General features: G+C 36.2%; 1 protein-coding gene across 1 annotated transcript; it reads left to right on the forward strand.

Annotated features, from left to right (window-relative positions):
• Positions 1-7,943: 7,943 nt before the first annotated feature.
• LOC120165074 lies at positions 7,944-14,922 on the forward strand. Its single transcript, XM_039174660.1, has 9 exons — positions 7,944-8,110; positions 8,736-9,203; positions 9,296-9,347; positions 9,532-10,188; positions 10,517-10,720; positions 10,932-11,397; positions 11,541-14,052; positions 14,570-14,638; positions 14,726-14,922. The coding sequence occupies exons 2-8, from the start codon at positions 9,129-9,131 to the stop codon at positions 14,597-14,599; spliced, it is 3,996 nt and encodes a 1,331-aa protein (XP_039030591.1). The 5' UTR covers positions 7,944-8,110; positions 8,736-9,128; the 3' UTR covers positions 14,600-14,638; positions 14,726-14,922.
• The last annotated feature ends 1,661 nt before the right edge of the window (positions 14,923-16,583 follow it).

Below are 16,583 nucleotides of genomic sequence, written 5' to 3' on the forward strand. Positions count from 1 at the left end.
TACTCCTGGCTCTTTTGCAATATCGAATGCAATTAGTGTACCGATGCACTCCTAGTGTACCGATGCACTAAGTCTTATAACGATTGAAATATTTGAATTTTACACCTAGTGTACCGATGCACCATATTAGTGTATCGATGCACACACACTCCTAACTGTTTTATTTAATTGTTTTCACAAAATAATTGCTCTATTGACTTCACCAATGATCCCCCAACATTCAGAAGTGATTCAAGGTGTATTTAAACAAGCTTAGGAGCCATTGATCAACAACAATAAAGGAGAGAAGCTAGAGAATCAAAGAGAAAGAATCAAACCTCAAGTTTGAGCATTTCAAGCCAAATTTCATTCAATATTCATTTTTGCTTTCAAGAACACTTATTATGCTCAATTGTATTATTCTTGAGTGTTCTTTCTTTGTTCTAGAATTGTGCAAACATCTTGTCTTGTGATGTTTTTCTGTAAGTTTGCAAAATTTGTATTGTTCTCTTTGGGAGAGAGTGTTATCAAGAATTTGGGGTATAATTCTTGAGGTATTTGTAAGGTTACTCTTTGTCCCCAGAAGAAAGATAAACTAGTGAATTTGTGGAAAATCCTTAGTGTGGATAGCTAAGGTAGTTGACGTAGACTTTGGTTGAGAAAGTCGAACCACTCTAAATCGCTATGGAAATATTTTCAATTTTCTGCAAAAGCTTTCACCAAAACTTTTATTGCCAATTCACCCCCTCTTGGCTATTTCGTCGATCAATTAACTCAACAAGAGCTAAGGGTATAATTGGTATACCAAGAGTCGAGGGTTCTTTGCTGTCCTTCGGGACATTTCTACGCGGTCCTTTAGGACATCTATGTGGTCCTTCGGGACATTCTATGTGGCACTTCGGTGCATTTTAAACAAGCTGTGATGACAACATATGCGCACAACCTCAATGCACTCACATATCTTTAATTCTCAGAAAAGTACCATCGGCTATTAAAAGAGATATCATAAATAAACTGTATGTGATGTGTTTTGTTTTGTGAAATGTATTATGATTTCTATATTATATGATGTTTTACAAATATTAAGTATAAAATTATATGTTTGAAATGGATTAATGATAATGATGTATATAATGATGTTGATGATGATAATGAGGGTATATGTATATGTATACATTTGGTTATATGAAATGCTTTATAGTTTTTGTATGATATTATTATATGAAATGCTCATGTGTTGTTAAGTAATTAAGATTTTTATTATATACTTTATATGCCTCACTAAGTCAAAGACTTAGCGTGTGAGTGTTTTACACGTAGGTTCTAAGAAGTAAGAGGAGCAAAGTTAAGCAAGTCAGGTCAGCTTCTCCTTTCCGAAGATCAGATTAGAATATAATTGAACCGTATGGATTTGATTATACTGAATGTAGTTGGCATGTAATTAAAGATTTGAATCGGATATGTTATGATAGGTTTTGTAAAACCATATGTTTTTATTTAATATAAATTAATCAATTTTATTTTAAATGTGAAATTAAATTTTTTGTTATTCTGTAAAAGTAAATGATTTGAAAAGTCAATGTGACACCTCAGATTGGTCAGATATGAGTTAGGGCTGTTACACACCTATTCCGAATAACTCTCTCATCTCGGTCTAAAATATGAACATGTTCCTCCTCATAAGACAGATAGGTCTTAAGTCCACCTCATTAATCCGAATGACATGACTTGGGTCCAGACGATATCACCTCAGCATAGAAACATGAAAAACATCATGGATACGACTAAACTAGAGAGGTAACTCAAATTGATAAGCAACAGGTCCGACTCTTTTCAGGATATGATACGACCTGATGATTCTCAAACTCAACTTACCCTTACGTCCTAATCTTAGTACCTTTTTCCAAGGAGACACCTTAAGAAAAATTTGATCTCCGCCCTCAAACTCAAAAATTTTCCTTCTCTGATCAGCATATGACTTTTGTCTAACAAATGCCTCATCATGAACAGTCCTAATCCTTTCAGTCGCTAACTTCGTAGCCTTCTCCTTCGCTTCCGGTTGGCTATCCACATGGACGAGGGAAAGGAAATCGTTAGTTCGGAGCTGTTTCTGGGCCAGGGGCTCAAATTGCATATGGATAACGCCTGTTAAAATGGGTTTCTAGGCCATCACACATTATGCCTACGTCTTGAAAAGGTCTTTTTTGCCTCCTGGACTAACTTTGGGCCCAAAATCTTCCTATCATACAACTCGATCCAACATATAGGAGTCCATACAGAGCCTCGTATGGTGTCATGCGAATGCTGGCCTGGTAGTTATTATTGTAAGCAAACTCTGCTAGTGGTAGAAAGTTCTCCCAACTACCACGAAAATCAATCATACAACCTCATAACATGTCTTTCAGAACATGTATTACCCTATTAGACTGACCATCAATATGTGGATAAAAAGTTGTACCGAAGTTTAGACGAGTACCCAGACCCTCATGCAGAGCCTCTCAGAATCTAGAAGTAAACCTTGGATCTCGGTTAGAAATGATAGATAATGAGACACCATGAATTCTGACAATCTCAGAGATATACAACTTAGCGAGCTTGTTCAGAGGATAATTAACTCACACTGGAATAAAGTAAGCTAAGTTAGTAAGTCTACCGACAATCACCCAAACTGAATCCCTTTTGGAATGAGTCAGAGGTAACCCAGTCATGAAATCCATCATAATCTACTCCTATTTCTACTCTAGAATTTTGATAGGATGTAATAGAATAGATGAATGTTGATACTCTACCTTGATCTGTTGACAAGTTAGGCACCTCGCAACAAAAGCAGAAATATCATTCTTCATACCAACCCAAAAGTAAAGCTCCTTAAGGTTCTTGTACATCTTTCCTCCACTAGGGTGCATAGCATAAGGGCTACCTGAAAAATAGTTTGTCTTAACTCATCATCCATAGGAACACAGTAACGGCCATGAAAGCACAAAATGACATCCTGGTCAAGAGTATAATCCAAACGTAAACCCTGCTCAACTTGCTTGATAAAAAAACAATGAGCTATCCAGAAGTTGTTTATACTTAATCTCATCACCTAAGGTCGGTTTAATCTGTAACTCTACCAATAGACTTCCATCATCATATAAACTCAACCTGGTAAACAATGCACTCATATCAGACACCGCCTTACGGCTCAAGGCATCAACTACCGCATTGGCCTTACCAGGGTGATACTCTATTTCATAATCATAATCCTTCAAAAGCTCTAACCAACGAAGCTAGAGCATAACGACTCAGTCTAATAAACTAAATCTCATAGTCCATAACAGGTATATCACCCAGCACCAAGCTCTGAAACTCCTGATGTTATTCTTGTAAGTATCTCATTTAGATATAGCGACTTCAAAAACGTCCCTTAAAAAGGTCCCAAGTCAACTAATCTCTCGGGATACTCCTGGAAATTGAATTCCACCATCTCATCGCTTTTATCCTAAGCAAAGCTAGTGTTCCATTCAACTTCTACTCAAGCCTCAGCTCTATTTCGTCCATAATCCTCTTAGTGTCCTCCAACTAGTACTCAATATATTTCGGAGGTCCCCTAGTCATGCCCTTAAATAGAACCACTCCAACAGCCACTAGAGACGTAGATATATCCACAAAAAACATATTAGTAAGAGTTCTAACTGCCCTATGAAACATGCGATAAACAACTCTGTCTAGAGCACCTTGATCCATCTCAATATACTTGTCCTTAGTAATGAAATAGTTTCTCGCCGGTGTAGTTGGATCCTCACGGAAAGTGGACGGATGGACATGCAGAGTAGGAAGATTACTGGTTAAATTCGAATCCCCAAAATAAACAAAAGTCTGAGTCACTCGCCCACGACCACGGCCACGGTCTGTCCTACGACCTTGAGCACTCATCAAATCAAATCAAATTGGCTCTACAGAAAGAATTTAAACCTAAGTTAGACTGACATCAGAAATCTTAAATCCATTTTAAACTCATAAAACAATGTAACACATTGTTTGTAAATATTAGAAAATATATTTTTAAAAATACTGTATATGAACTCATCACAATCCGAGTGTGTAAAATCGAAAGCTCTGATACCACCAAATGTAACTCCCTAGATCTGGCCTAGACGGTAGACCCAAATCCAGGCGGTCACATGTCGTATACAAAGATCATTTTCAGATTCAAAATGCACTTAAAATCAATTTCAGTAAATAAAATACGAATAATGGAAAAATACGAAAATATATAATAGTATATATATACGTATATCACCAGAAGCCCATATGAAAGCATGGTCAGAACAAAATATCGGTATACATATATACATAGACGACAGTAAAACACGTGTCACCAAAATATAACAAAGATGGCGTAGAAAATATACAATGGTAAAAAAATGGGGAATGATTAAACATCTTGATGCCAAGTCTGCTAGCCTACTGTCGGGTAATATCTGAAAAGTTAAAAATTAAAGAATGAGCGAAAAGGCTCTGTGTGTTCCTTGCGGTGTATGAAACATACATATAAAATATTTTGATAAAATTATTTTATAACAACATGCTCATTAAAACATGAACACTACCCTAATTCAAACAGTAGAATGTGTAGGTTCCCCTTAACCATACACCTACATATATGCCCGGTAAGGACCTTATGCTAATAGCATAAGGGCATGTGGTAAGGTCTTAGCCTGTGCACAAAGCACAAGTTCCTGTGGTAAGGTCTTACAAGTTAGAGACTAGGCCTGAAATACTTCCTCCAATCATACCCCAAATGATAGTAAATATACATGAATTCAGTATGTTAATTTAATAAAACATCAAAACATGTCATTTTTTAGAATCATATACAAAAATACAATAACTAGAGATCATGCCAGAATATACGGTAAATCAGATATCGAAAGTCAAAGTATGCAGTAAAACATATTTCATGCAGTCAAAATATTTAAAATTTTAAAATAGTTCAGACAGATGATTTAAAACAGTACTGTAACATCAATAGGAACACACATATACCGATATGAGAAGTTTGCGATAGTAGCCTACTCTCGGGTCTGCTTTTCACGATCAATGAAAGAAATAGACCATACGAATCGAAAAAACCATCTCAAAATCCTAACATAAGATAAATAATAAACTTTAATTAAACAATTTACAAAAACCTAGGAGCCACTCTCGCAGAACGTGCAACTTGCTGATTTGTCAAACAAGAAGTACCAGATCTGATCGACCCTTGGTCAGGTGAATCATGGTACCTTCATGAAAATATGATCTCATATTAATTCCATAATTAGATCCCAAATAAATAAATATAAATGCTAAAAATACTAAGTATTTTCGGATTAACGGGCTCAATTTGAGGCTTTCGGGTCATAATTTTGCAAAACGAATCACAAAATCGGACTCAGGACATCAAAAACATTAAGAGGGAGGTTTTCGGAAAAAGTCAACTATGGTCAACGGTCAAACGTCACGATCAGTGGTGCGGTACGGTCAGCGGTGCGACACGACACAAGTCGGGTCAGTGCGGCTGGACCGGTTCGAGTTGGGCAAGTTCAGATTTAGGTTTGGGCTAACAGTGCACGGGTCGGGTCGGATCATCCAGACAGGCCAACAAGTCAAACGGTTCGGTCGGATCGGGTTAGCGGGTCAGTGGATCGATTTGACCCGCTTTTAGAAACCCACCTAGCGGTGGCCCTTCCTCACGAGCAGTGACAGCGAGTTCAGGCTTTTCTGAGGTCGAAAAAATATGAAAAAAATTATAAAAATTATTTAGAAGCATTTTAAGGCACTTACCAACCTTAGTTCACACTTGTGGATGACGAAGAGCCTAATTACACTTTTTCAAAAACTTGTTATCGTTCACAACTCATCACGCCGCCACCGACGAAAACAAAGAGACCACCGTTGGACTCGGGATGACACAAGGACTTCGTATGGACGGTGTCAACAACAGAGCTTTGGTCGAAAGTAAAACGACATTTAAATATAACTGGCTTATGTTTTCAAAAAAAAATGGAAGGTTGAAGAGAGAGAAGATTGGTTTTCCAGAAATGGAATTTTGCTGATTTTGGGATGGTTTTATACCTATCAAAAGAAAATGGTATAATTATGTCATAAGTCCTTGGCTTTTGAAACTTTATGATTTGAGTCTGAATTTAGATAAAATTTTATTTTGGTCTCCAAATTTTGCTAAAATTTTAATTTAGTCCTCATAATAAAAGTAAGAAAAATTTAACTCCGAAATTAGGGTGTAACACATCTGCATCATACATTTCCTTGAAAAGGTTGTCCTATGTATCCTTTGTTTCTTTCAGGGCAAAACTACATTTACGAGGCCTCTTGGAATACTCGATTTTTGTACAAATTTTATTAGGGAGAGGTGGTGGTTTTGGAATGTTAGAGTTATCGGATGCAAAGGGAATAGGAACTTTCAGCACAAGTAAAATATCAGCTGGATTTGCTTTCTCTACGCATACATTTGAAGATTTAAAAAAGGGCTCATTAGGTGAGGATAGCCATGCAGAATTAATAACTGGTAGAGCCATCAAATAAAACTTCTTCCCATAACATATATTCGCTAAAGTTACATATAAAACCAAAAAATGAGAATAGAACAGCCAAAAGTTTTACATTGCCACAAATAAAATAAGAAGAATGACAAATCATCAAAAAGAAATCTGCATAAAATTTTATCCAAACATGTATATTCACAAATGGATAACTTAATATTTAATATTTCTTTTATTAAAATTTTAATTACAAACAACTAAATATGTTGTATATTATTTACATTATAATATTATATATTATTATACATTAAATTTATGTTGGGTAAAAAATGTGATATAAATAAATTCATATATATTGTAAATTTAAAAAATAAATCTAATCGAATTAGGTGACCAAAACGAAATAAAAACTTAAGTTTAGTGATGATTTTGAAAACAAAAATAGTTGACTAACCAAAATAAAATTCACAAGAATAGTTGAGAGACTAAATATGTAATTTACCCATGTGTTTTTATCGGAGTTAACATATTGGGACAAATGTGGCAACTATTTAAACTTTAGGGGGACAAAACGTCCTAAAAATATTTTGAGGTGTAACTCGGAAGAAAGGATATAGTTTAGGGGAAAAAGTGTATTTAAGCCTAATTAAAATAATAATAAATATAGGGGTATTATAGTAATTATTTATAATTTATTTAAAAAAATTACACCATTACTCCTAGGTCGAGTTGAGTTGGAGTTTTTTCACCCTTCACTTTACTCGATTCGACCTCACTTCCATAAAACAAAATTGACTCGAACCTATTTTTTTAAAAGATCTAACCTCATTAAACCGATCAGATTAAAATCTGTCGATTTGAGATTAAATTACTTCTTAACAACATGTTGCGTTTGTCAATTGAATTCATCCAAAATGCCTAAATATTCTTTTAAGATTACATTTGCCTAATATTTTCCTTTAAATGCAATAAATCATTAATTTTTCTTATGGTGGTCGATAAATTAAAATCTTAAGAATGTCTTCTAAAAATTATAAAATTAGTGAAGACATTTAATTTTTTTAAATTTCGATCTATATCGTCCATCGTAAAATGGTCTTTGTCACGATATTATAATTTTTTAAAATACGATAATTGATTTATAAATTTACTAATAAAAGAGTGACATGGTGTAATTTACCAAAAAAAATAACAAATATTTTCTAACGGAAACTTTTAAATCCGTTTGAAATTTAACGACAACAATCTATTAATTGTTATTTGTTACAATCGATTAATTGAATGATTTGATTGCAATCTCTTCTTAAAATATGATGACCGATTTGTAAAATTACTAATAAGAGAGTGAGCTATGGTGAAATTTAACCAAAAAAATCAACAAATGATTCTTCATTAACTGAGTTTAAAAATTAAGCGATAAAATAGAAACACCAATGAAACTCATAAGCAGAAATCACATCCAAAACTCAGAGGAAGAACCCAAAAGGAAAAGCTTCGATTAGGGTTTATAAGCCCCACTAAAACACCTTTGTTTTCCCCCAAAACAATGCTCTAAACTCTATAATCATCAAAATCCTAGGGTTTTCCTCTCCCACTTTTTATTGGTAAGCCACCGTTGCTATGATTAGTTTCGGCTATTTTCATTATTCATTAATTTAGTTACTTCGATGCTGTTCTTCTGGTTTAATTATATAAAAGACTTACCTTCTTAATTATTGTTATTTATGTTTTATATTTGCTATTTGATTGCTGAGAAAGTCGATGGTAAAGGATCGGTAACGAAAAGTTTGAACTTAGCTTTTGTGGAGTTTTCGTATGGATTTGAATTGAAATTTGATTTCTCTTCCAAAACGTGGCCTTTTGAAGCTTTTTTATTGAATGCAGTTGAATTATGTAAGTTAGAAAGGAAAAAAAATAAAAGGATTTTGTTTCCTTAATTTGTGACTAAAGGAAGCAATTTGATTTTTGAGCGGATATATAATAATGCTATATTGTGTTTAATATCGAAAAGTTAAATGGAGTTTTGAACTGCAATTCGAGCATTTGTTTTAAGGGTTCATTTTATTCAACAATGCATTTAGGGCTTTCTGAAGTGCAATTTGTTGTCGTGTAGTGTTATTCTGCTTCCATGTTGGATCTATGTTCTTTTGTCTGTTGAGAACTGACTTTTACTGAGTTGTTAACTTTATAGGTTTATTTACTTTCTGATTTCAATGCGATTTTCCACAGGTAATTTCGAGACTTGAGTTGTAGGTCATACCAGTGCTACCGACTTTTGTTCTAAAACTGTTTGGTTAAGTAATACTATTTTTTAGATGTATGCTCAAGAGAATCAAAATCCTCAGCCTGGGCAGGGTACTCAAAAACCCATGTCTTCTCCTTATCAACAGCACCTGCCGGGTCCACCTCCTCTACCTCAATTCCAGCTAGGCCCTTCAAGCTTTACATATCAACAGCATGGTCCTGCTGCACCTCATCAAATTCCACCTGGTGGTAGGTTGCCAAATACAGGTCAATCTTATCTATACCCACCTTTGCAGGTTCACGCAGGTGCGTCATTGCCTCCTCTGTATCTGAGTACTCTACAGAACTCACAACATAATTCACAGTTAGGTACCCAGAATGCACTTAATATGCCACAGCCAGTGCTTCCTCCTATTAGTACATCTCACCCAGAAGTTTCACAGACCCTGCCACCTCCCCCGCCACCTCCTAGAAATTTACCTCCTCCTCCACCTCCTAGAGCATTACCTCCTCCACGACCTCTTAGAGCATTACCTCCTCCACCACCTCCTCGAACATTACCTCCTCCACCACCTCCTCCACCACCTCCTCCTCAATCTCAAGGGCAAGTATTTTATAGAGCACCAATGAATCCACCTATAAAATGGTCGGGACTTCAGCAGTTGTCATCACATCCACCTTTTCCTGCTACAACGAGTTTCTTCACTTCAGCTCCACTTGGAAGCTTCATACACTCAACAAGCACAAATCATCATACTGCTCCACTTCCACCCCCACCCCCCACCCCCACTGCCACCTCTACCCTCCTCTCCACTGCCTATCCAACCATCTCCTCCACCTTCCACCTCTGTTTCCATTTCATCTTCTAAGCCTGCCCAGAATGATTCCAGCTTGCCCCGTAATCTGGATAATGATGGGTCTAAGTTAAGTACTTCAGGTTCCATGGACGAAGCAGTGACTCCAAATCAGGTCAACCCTGATTTAATTGCAGATGATGACTCTCTGAATAAGGTTGGGGGAAATGCCTGCAATGTGAGTTTTATGGTTGGAGATAAGCTATCATTACAAGAAGGTTTGAACGTGGATGTATCTTCCCCTCATCGTAAGCCAACAGATAAAAATGTCGTTGAAAGGATTAAAGCTTTATGCGCGTGCATTGCTAAGAATGGTCCTGATTATGAGGATGTGGTTCGTAAAAATGAACATAGCAATCCAGAGTATGCATTTCTGTATGTTGATGAGCCCGGAAGTGAGGATGCTATAGCGCATGACTTTTTCCAGTGGATGAAAAAGAAAAGTATTTTGACCTGTAAAGTAGATGAACAGAGAGACGATTCATCTTTGAGGCCTTCAGAAAACGTGTCTCCGGAGCAACCCTGTCCTTCGGTGATTGCAGCTGTATCTCATTTGCCTGGTGATTCTGACATGGAGATGGAAGGTTGGCATTGTTACTATGATTGTTCTTCCTAATGTATACAATCTCTTTATGGTTTTTAAAGTTAAATCTTTTAAGTTTATATAAAAATTGTCCATTCACATGTTACGAGCTCCAAAAAGAAACAGTACTGATCTTTTTGGGATAGACTTTCTTTTGAACTTATTAATGGTCATCGTAAACACAACAGAGAAGAAATTGTATTTCATTCCGCATATCACTTTATCTTATGAACTGTATTCTTAAGTGTATTTTCTAAGCATCTGTTTACCGTTGTATGCTGTTCTTTTTTTTTTATGTTTGTTTATATATTCTGGTTGGTGTTTTCAAGATGATATCACCCAAATTGATGAAGACCAGGGAATGAATAACTCATCCAAAGGCCTGAACAGTCACTGTGATATCTACAACAGCATGATTAATGTTGAAGAGCAGTACTGTCACCCAGTGCAAATATCAACAGATGGCAATGCAATCAAGGACATTTTATCAGAAAAAGAATCAGCTGCTGGTAGTTCAAGATTGGTTAAAGAAGGTCAATTTAATATATATTTGTCGTATTAATCTTTTTTATGTTCTCTTGTTTCTTGCTTTTTCAATATATATAGCTGATGGCTCCTGAATGCAGTTATTACCTGATTCTGTAATTTCCCAGAATGTTCATTGAGATGTCTTTATGTCTTGTAATTTTCTCTATCTATTGTATATTTCGTGGTTTTAAGAGCTTTTTCCCTGTGCATATTCAGATCCTAAAGGTATAAATGCTAACCCAATGGCATTTGGTGCATCTGTTTCCAAAATTAATTCAATCAAGTCAACTGTACCTTCTAAACAACCTCTTGTCACAAGTTTGGATAAATCAAATACTTCTGTTCAACTTGCAGAAAGTGGCTGTCCATTCAGACTTATACAAGACTATGCTTCTGATGACAACTTAGAAAATGTTGAGGTTGGTTCTAGTGTTGATAGCGATAAATTACGAAAGGAATCTAGTCTAGAGGAAGAAAATATGACTCTTGGTTCTCAACATAAACTGGACAAGTTTGGGCGTTTGATCCGGGATGGTGCTAGTGCTAGTGACTCAGATGATTCTTGCGATATTGGGAAGTATAGAAGGGGAAGACCTCAGAGCAGAAATCAGAGCCATTCATCTCTAGATAAAAGGAGAAGAAGTCCAAGGAAGAGAAGGAAGAAGCGCAGCCTATCTCGCAGGTTGTTGGTTTGTGGTTTTGAGTTTGTCTTATTTTTTAATCGATCTTTAAGAAATTTGACTTCTAAAGAATGTTGTATTTCTTACGTTGTAGTTCTTGTTTATGATCTGTGGAAAATTTTAAATTTGTTTCTTGTTGTTTTAGTTGGTCTTCCAGAAACCGGAGAAGCAGGAGCAGGTCTCCCAGAAACCGTAGAAGCAGGAGCAGGTCTCCCAGAAACCGGAGAAGCAGGAGCAGGTCTCCCAGAAACCGAAGAAGCCGGAGCAGGTCTCCCAGAAGCCGGAGAAGCAAGAGCATGTCTCCCAGAAACCGGAGAAGCAGGAGCATGTCTCCCAGAAATGGGAGAAGCAGGAGCAGATCTCCCAGAAATCGGAGAAGCAGGAGTAGATCTCCTAGTTTTCAGCACACAGATGAATTCTGTGGTGAAAAGAAGAGACGAGTGAAGGGACAGATGCCATTATGTTTTGACTTCCGTCGAGGGAAGTGTTACCGTGGAGTTTCTTGTCGTTATTTGCACCACGATCCTGGAAAGAGTTATGAATCAAGGTGGCAAAAGAGCAAACAACATCTGGAGTTGCCTCATACTTCTAGGACTAATAATGCCTGTGAAGAGATCAAGCAGAGCTCTGAGAAAGGAGAAGATTCTGGTGATGGAGTTGTTCATTATCAAGATATTCGGTCCAATGAGTATCACATGGTTAAATCTGATAGATCTAGAGACACCCCGACCTCTTTATTTGAAACAAACTTGTTAGAAAAGCAGGAAGGGCCTAATGCTGCCAGTTATGAGAATTGTCTAGAAGCAGCTGCAGAATCTCAACACCTCTCAACTATGGATTGCTCATCAGTTGGCAAGACGGATACACTGAAGTCTTGTGCTAATGCTTCTCAGCAAGTACCTGCTTCTTCGTTCAGCCCTTTAGATCCAGTGTGTCAAAATGCTAATTGCCAACCTCAACAATCAGATAACTCATCCATGTCTGATTCTTTACCGTGTAAAACATCTAAATCGTCGGTAGATATGCTTCCAGACAGTAATGTTCATCCACATTCAACGGAGTTACATAACCGTCCTTGCCATATATCCTCCCCTTCTGTCCTATGCTCTTATGGTAAAGATAATGCATGTGTGAAAGAGCAGCAAACTTCATCTTCTATGCTTCAATCTTCCAGGGAAAGCTTTCCTTCTTACATTTTACCTAGCCAAGAGTCTTACTTTGCTCTACAGCCAAATTCTTCTTTGACTTCCTTACCTCCACCTCCACCTCCACCTCCACCTCCACCTCCACCACCATCAGTGGATTCAACTGTAACTCCCTGTGTTTCTTCACATTTTCGGCAGAGTTACCTTCCTCTGAGGAATGATTTTGGTTCCCAGATTCTCCAAAGACCTTACCTTACTAAATTGCCTGCATGTTCTCAATCTGATGGGTTTCAACAGCGAGCTTATCTTCCAATTCAGGATGTTAATCAACCTATCTTGCAGGCTTCTTTACCTGTGTATAACCTGCCCGGAGCTCCTAGTATGTCAAGAGATGATGGTTTAACACAACCTCCAACACAGAATGTTATTACTTCAAATTCCTTTTCCCAGAGCAATATTCATCCTCATGCTCTACCCTGTTCAGAACAGTTGCTGGGAAACAAAATGCAACCATTTTCCTCTGAGATTGTGCCACCAGGTGGACTTTCTTACTCATTTTCATATATTAATCCCTATGCACAGCAGCAACCACCACACAGTTCACACCACTCTACAATTGATGGTATTTGTAATCTTGGTGGAAAGATGAATTCTTCATTAAAAGTTCCACCAAATATTGAGGACATCCCACCCCACAGAGTTGACATTGGAGGATCAAGTAGATCAATTCCTAATCCAAATGCATCGGCTCTTCTTCAGCCTATGAATACCAATTATGATTCTGATGTTCTCTGGAAAGAAAAAGATATAGCCTACAATAGAATTCCTTTCAGTTTGGCTAATGATTCAGTTCATGAGAGAGGTATTGTATCTCAACAAGCAACATTGTCACCCTATTCTTCCAGGGCCTTTGGGCAGAATTTTCATAGAACAGGTGGTGACCAATATGATCCACTCATTGATAGCATTGAACCATCTTCAAGTTTATTGAGAAAAAACAATTGTATTCAAAAGTTGGAAGTAACAGGTGACTCTGACATTGTGTTGGGGCTTACTGGTTCTGACAAGCCACTGAATGTGGGGAAAAACAATCAGAGGAAAGATGCTGCAGCTGCTGCTTCTGTGGTAGCTGCAGGGAAGGAGGAATTTGGAGAGACTGCTGATGGTGAAGTTGGGTCTGTTGAGAGTGGAAGCCCTAGTAATCCAGTTGAAGCTAACATGGCTACTAGTGAGGTTGAGATTGACCAGATAAAGTCTCCGGGGAAGAGCAAGAAGAGCACAAATTCCAGATCGATGAAGCATTTCAAGGTTGCCCTTGCACGTTTTGTGAAGGAGCTTTTAAAGCCATCATGGAAACAGGGTAATATGAGCAATGAGACATTCAAGACTATTGTGAAGAAGACTGTTGATAAAGTATCAGGAGCTATGAAGAGCCACCATGTGCCCAAATCTCGTGAAAAGATCGATCGTTACATCAAATCATCTCAGCAGAAATTGACGAAACTTGTGATGGTAAATTCTCTTTTTGTTCCCTCCTTGCAGTAATTAGCATAACAGCGGCATCAATTTACAGGATATTGTTCTGCCATTTTGTTTGTGTTTATTATGTTTCATTTTTGTTGGATTATTGTACTTTCTGTTCTGAGAACCCATGCTTATAATCAACCACAATCTTCCTTATAGAATAAGTATTTTGCAATAGAGAGCACATAGTAGTGTTTTATGAAATCTAGCCTTCTAGTGAGAAAAGATTGCCGTTAGGATTGGCTAAAAGTGTAGCCTAGGCCCTACAGTAAAAGATGTACCGATTCCCTTTTTTTTGTGCCAGTTCTGAGCAGAATCAGTGCATTGGGTTCAGCCGAATTTTAGCTATATTAGTTACAGTTTATTCTATAGTTTTTGGTTCAAGAAATCAAGTTTGGGCTTTCCTTTCATGAAGTTCCACACAGCTTAAACTTTTGGTTGAAACATTTATTCGTAGACTGCCTTACATTTTCAGTTTGGTATCATTATTTCCTCATCATTGCAGGGTTATGTTGATAAGTATGTTTATGTGTAAGATGGCATCGATGTTGATCCAAAACACTTTCATCAACAGGTGAGTTTTCTTTCTTCCGTACCTTGATCTTGACTACTATCCCCTGCCATTGAAGCTTTTGCGAGTTAGTAATTCATTTTGTTGCAGTGGGTCGAGAAAAAGACAAGAAATTTTTGAGTTGGTGGTGCTAAAAACTCGGTGTGTATAGTTTTGTAATGTTTGGATAATTTTATGAAGAAAAAAAAAGAGGTGAAAATGACGAGATACGTTACGTTACGTTACTCGAATTCAGATGCGAGTCCGACACACATGCTTAAAAGAATTGAGTAAAAAAAATAATGTTAGCTGCCTGCATATCTTCAATATTTTTTTCATTGCTGGAACTTTGATAGAATTCATTAGCCAATTGTGGTGTTCATTAACTTTGCATTTAAAAGGATAAATTATTAATGTCAAAGCGATTAATAATTTATTTAAAAGATGGGTAAATTAAACATTTATTACCTAGACTATTAGTTTTGCTCTGTTTTAGTATTTAAATTTTCAATTTTTTCAAAATCATACTTAAAATTTATATTTTATTTCATTTTAGTTCTCATCCATTAAAAACTTAACGCATTTAGTACATATACTATCAATTTTGGTATGTTTTAGTTTTTAAACTTTTAATATTTTTTCCAAATATAATATAACAAAACTTAAGCTATGTATAGTTAAAAAAAAATGAAAGTTTGGGTATTAAAACAGATCAAAATTGATTGTTTGGTTACTAAATATATAAATTTTCCTAAAAAATTTGGAAACAAAATTGACTAAAATTTATATCAAATTAATTAATTTATTAATAATTAATTATATTTAATTAATTAATTTAAATTATAAATTCAGTGATTTAAAGGATTGTTGAACACTTATTGTCAAATTGTTGTGTGTCCTTGAAATTACAAATTAATTATGAAAACAATTAGAAAATCACTGTTCGGTGTGATACTAAAGAAGAAACGTTTATGCACGTCCTCCGAGAATGCACAACAGCTCGCATGGTCTGGTAGACCCCGGTTCCTGGCTCCTCCTTGGTAGCCTTTGTAACACCCCAATTAAATCTCAATTTCAAAAACCCTAGGATTTGGGGATTTTCCTAAATCACTAAATTAATTTCGGTGACTAATTTGAAAATAACAAAACTTTTGTTGTTATTTTGTGAACCCTAATTAATTTAAGGACCCACCTTGTTAATTACCCAATTTTATTTTATGTTGGACTCTTCCCGATCTCCTATTTCAGCCCCTCTTCCAAATCTTTTCTTTTTGGAAAACCTAGCAGCAACCATCCCTCCCACATCGCCGCGTCACCGTTTGTCTCCGAGGTAAGGTCATTGGCCATCGTTTAAGACCCCCATCGCAACCCTGTCCACTAACGTCGTCGTTGAGCGACGTTGGGTTGCGAAACCCGTGTGTTTTGCTCGCTAAATCTTCACTGTCGTCGCCTGGTTTTGGCCGTTGGTGGCCACTGCGAGTTTGAGACCTCGTCGGAGAAGGCCTTAATGGCCTGGGTTTAGGGGTGGTTATAACCGACCAAATCAAATGTATTAGTTCGGTTAATTTAGTCTACGAACGATTAATATTTTTTTAATATTCAATTAACGATTAATTTGATTTGAAATCGATTAATTAACTAAATTAACTAAAATTATTAAATATTATATATAATTTTATTAAATACATTCTCTTAAAAAATATTAAATATATATGTTAAGCTCAAACCTATTAAGAATTAAGATCCAATTATTTTTTAACCACACCCGACTCATTAAATTATCAATAGATAATTAAATTTTAACCCAAATAAAAAATACTTCTATTATATTCAAATTATCTAATTAAAGAATATATTAAAAAATTTCGTTTAGTTCGGTTAACCGATCGAAATAATCGAATTTTATTCGGTTCAATTAATATTTTCAAAAAAAATTCGTTCCGTTAACGATTAAAGAAAAAAAGTTCAG

The sequence above is a fragment of the Hibiscus syriacus genome, unplaced genomic scaffold (assembly GCF_006381635.1).
Source record: "Hibiscus syriacus cultivar Baekdansim isolate YM2019G1 unplaced genomic scaffold, ASM638163v2 tig00111566_pilon, whole genome shotgun sequence".
Lineage (NCBI taxonomy): Eukaryota > Viridiplantae > Streptophyta > Magnoliopsida > Malvales > Malvaceae > Hibiscus > Hibiscus syriacus.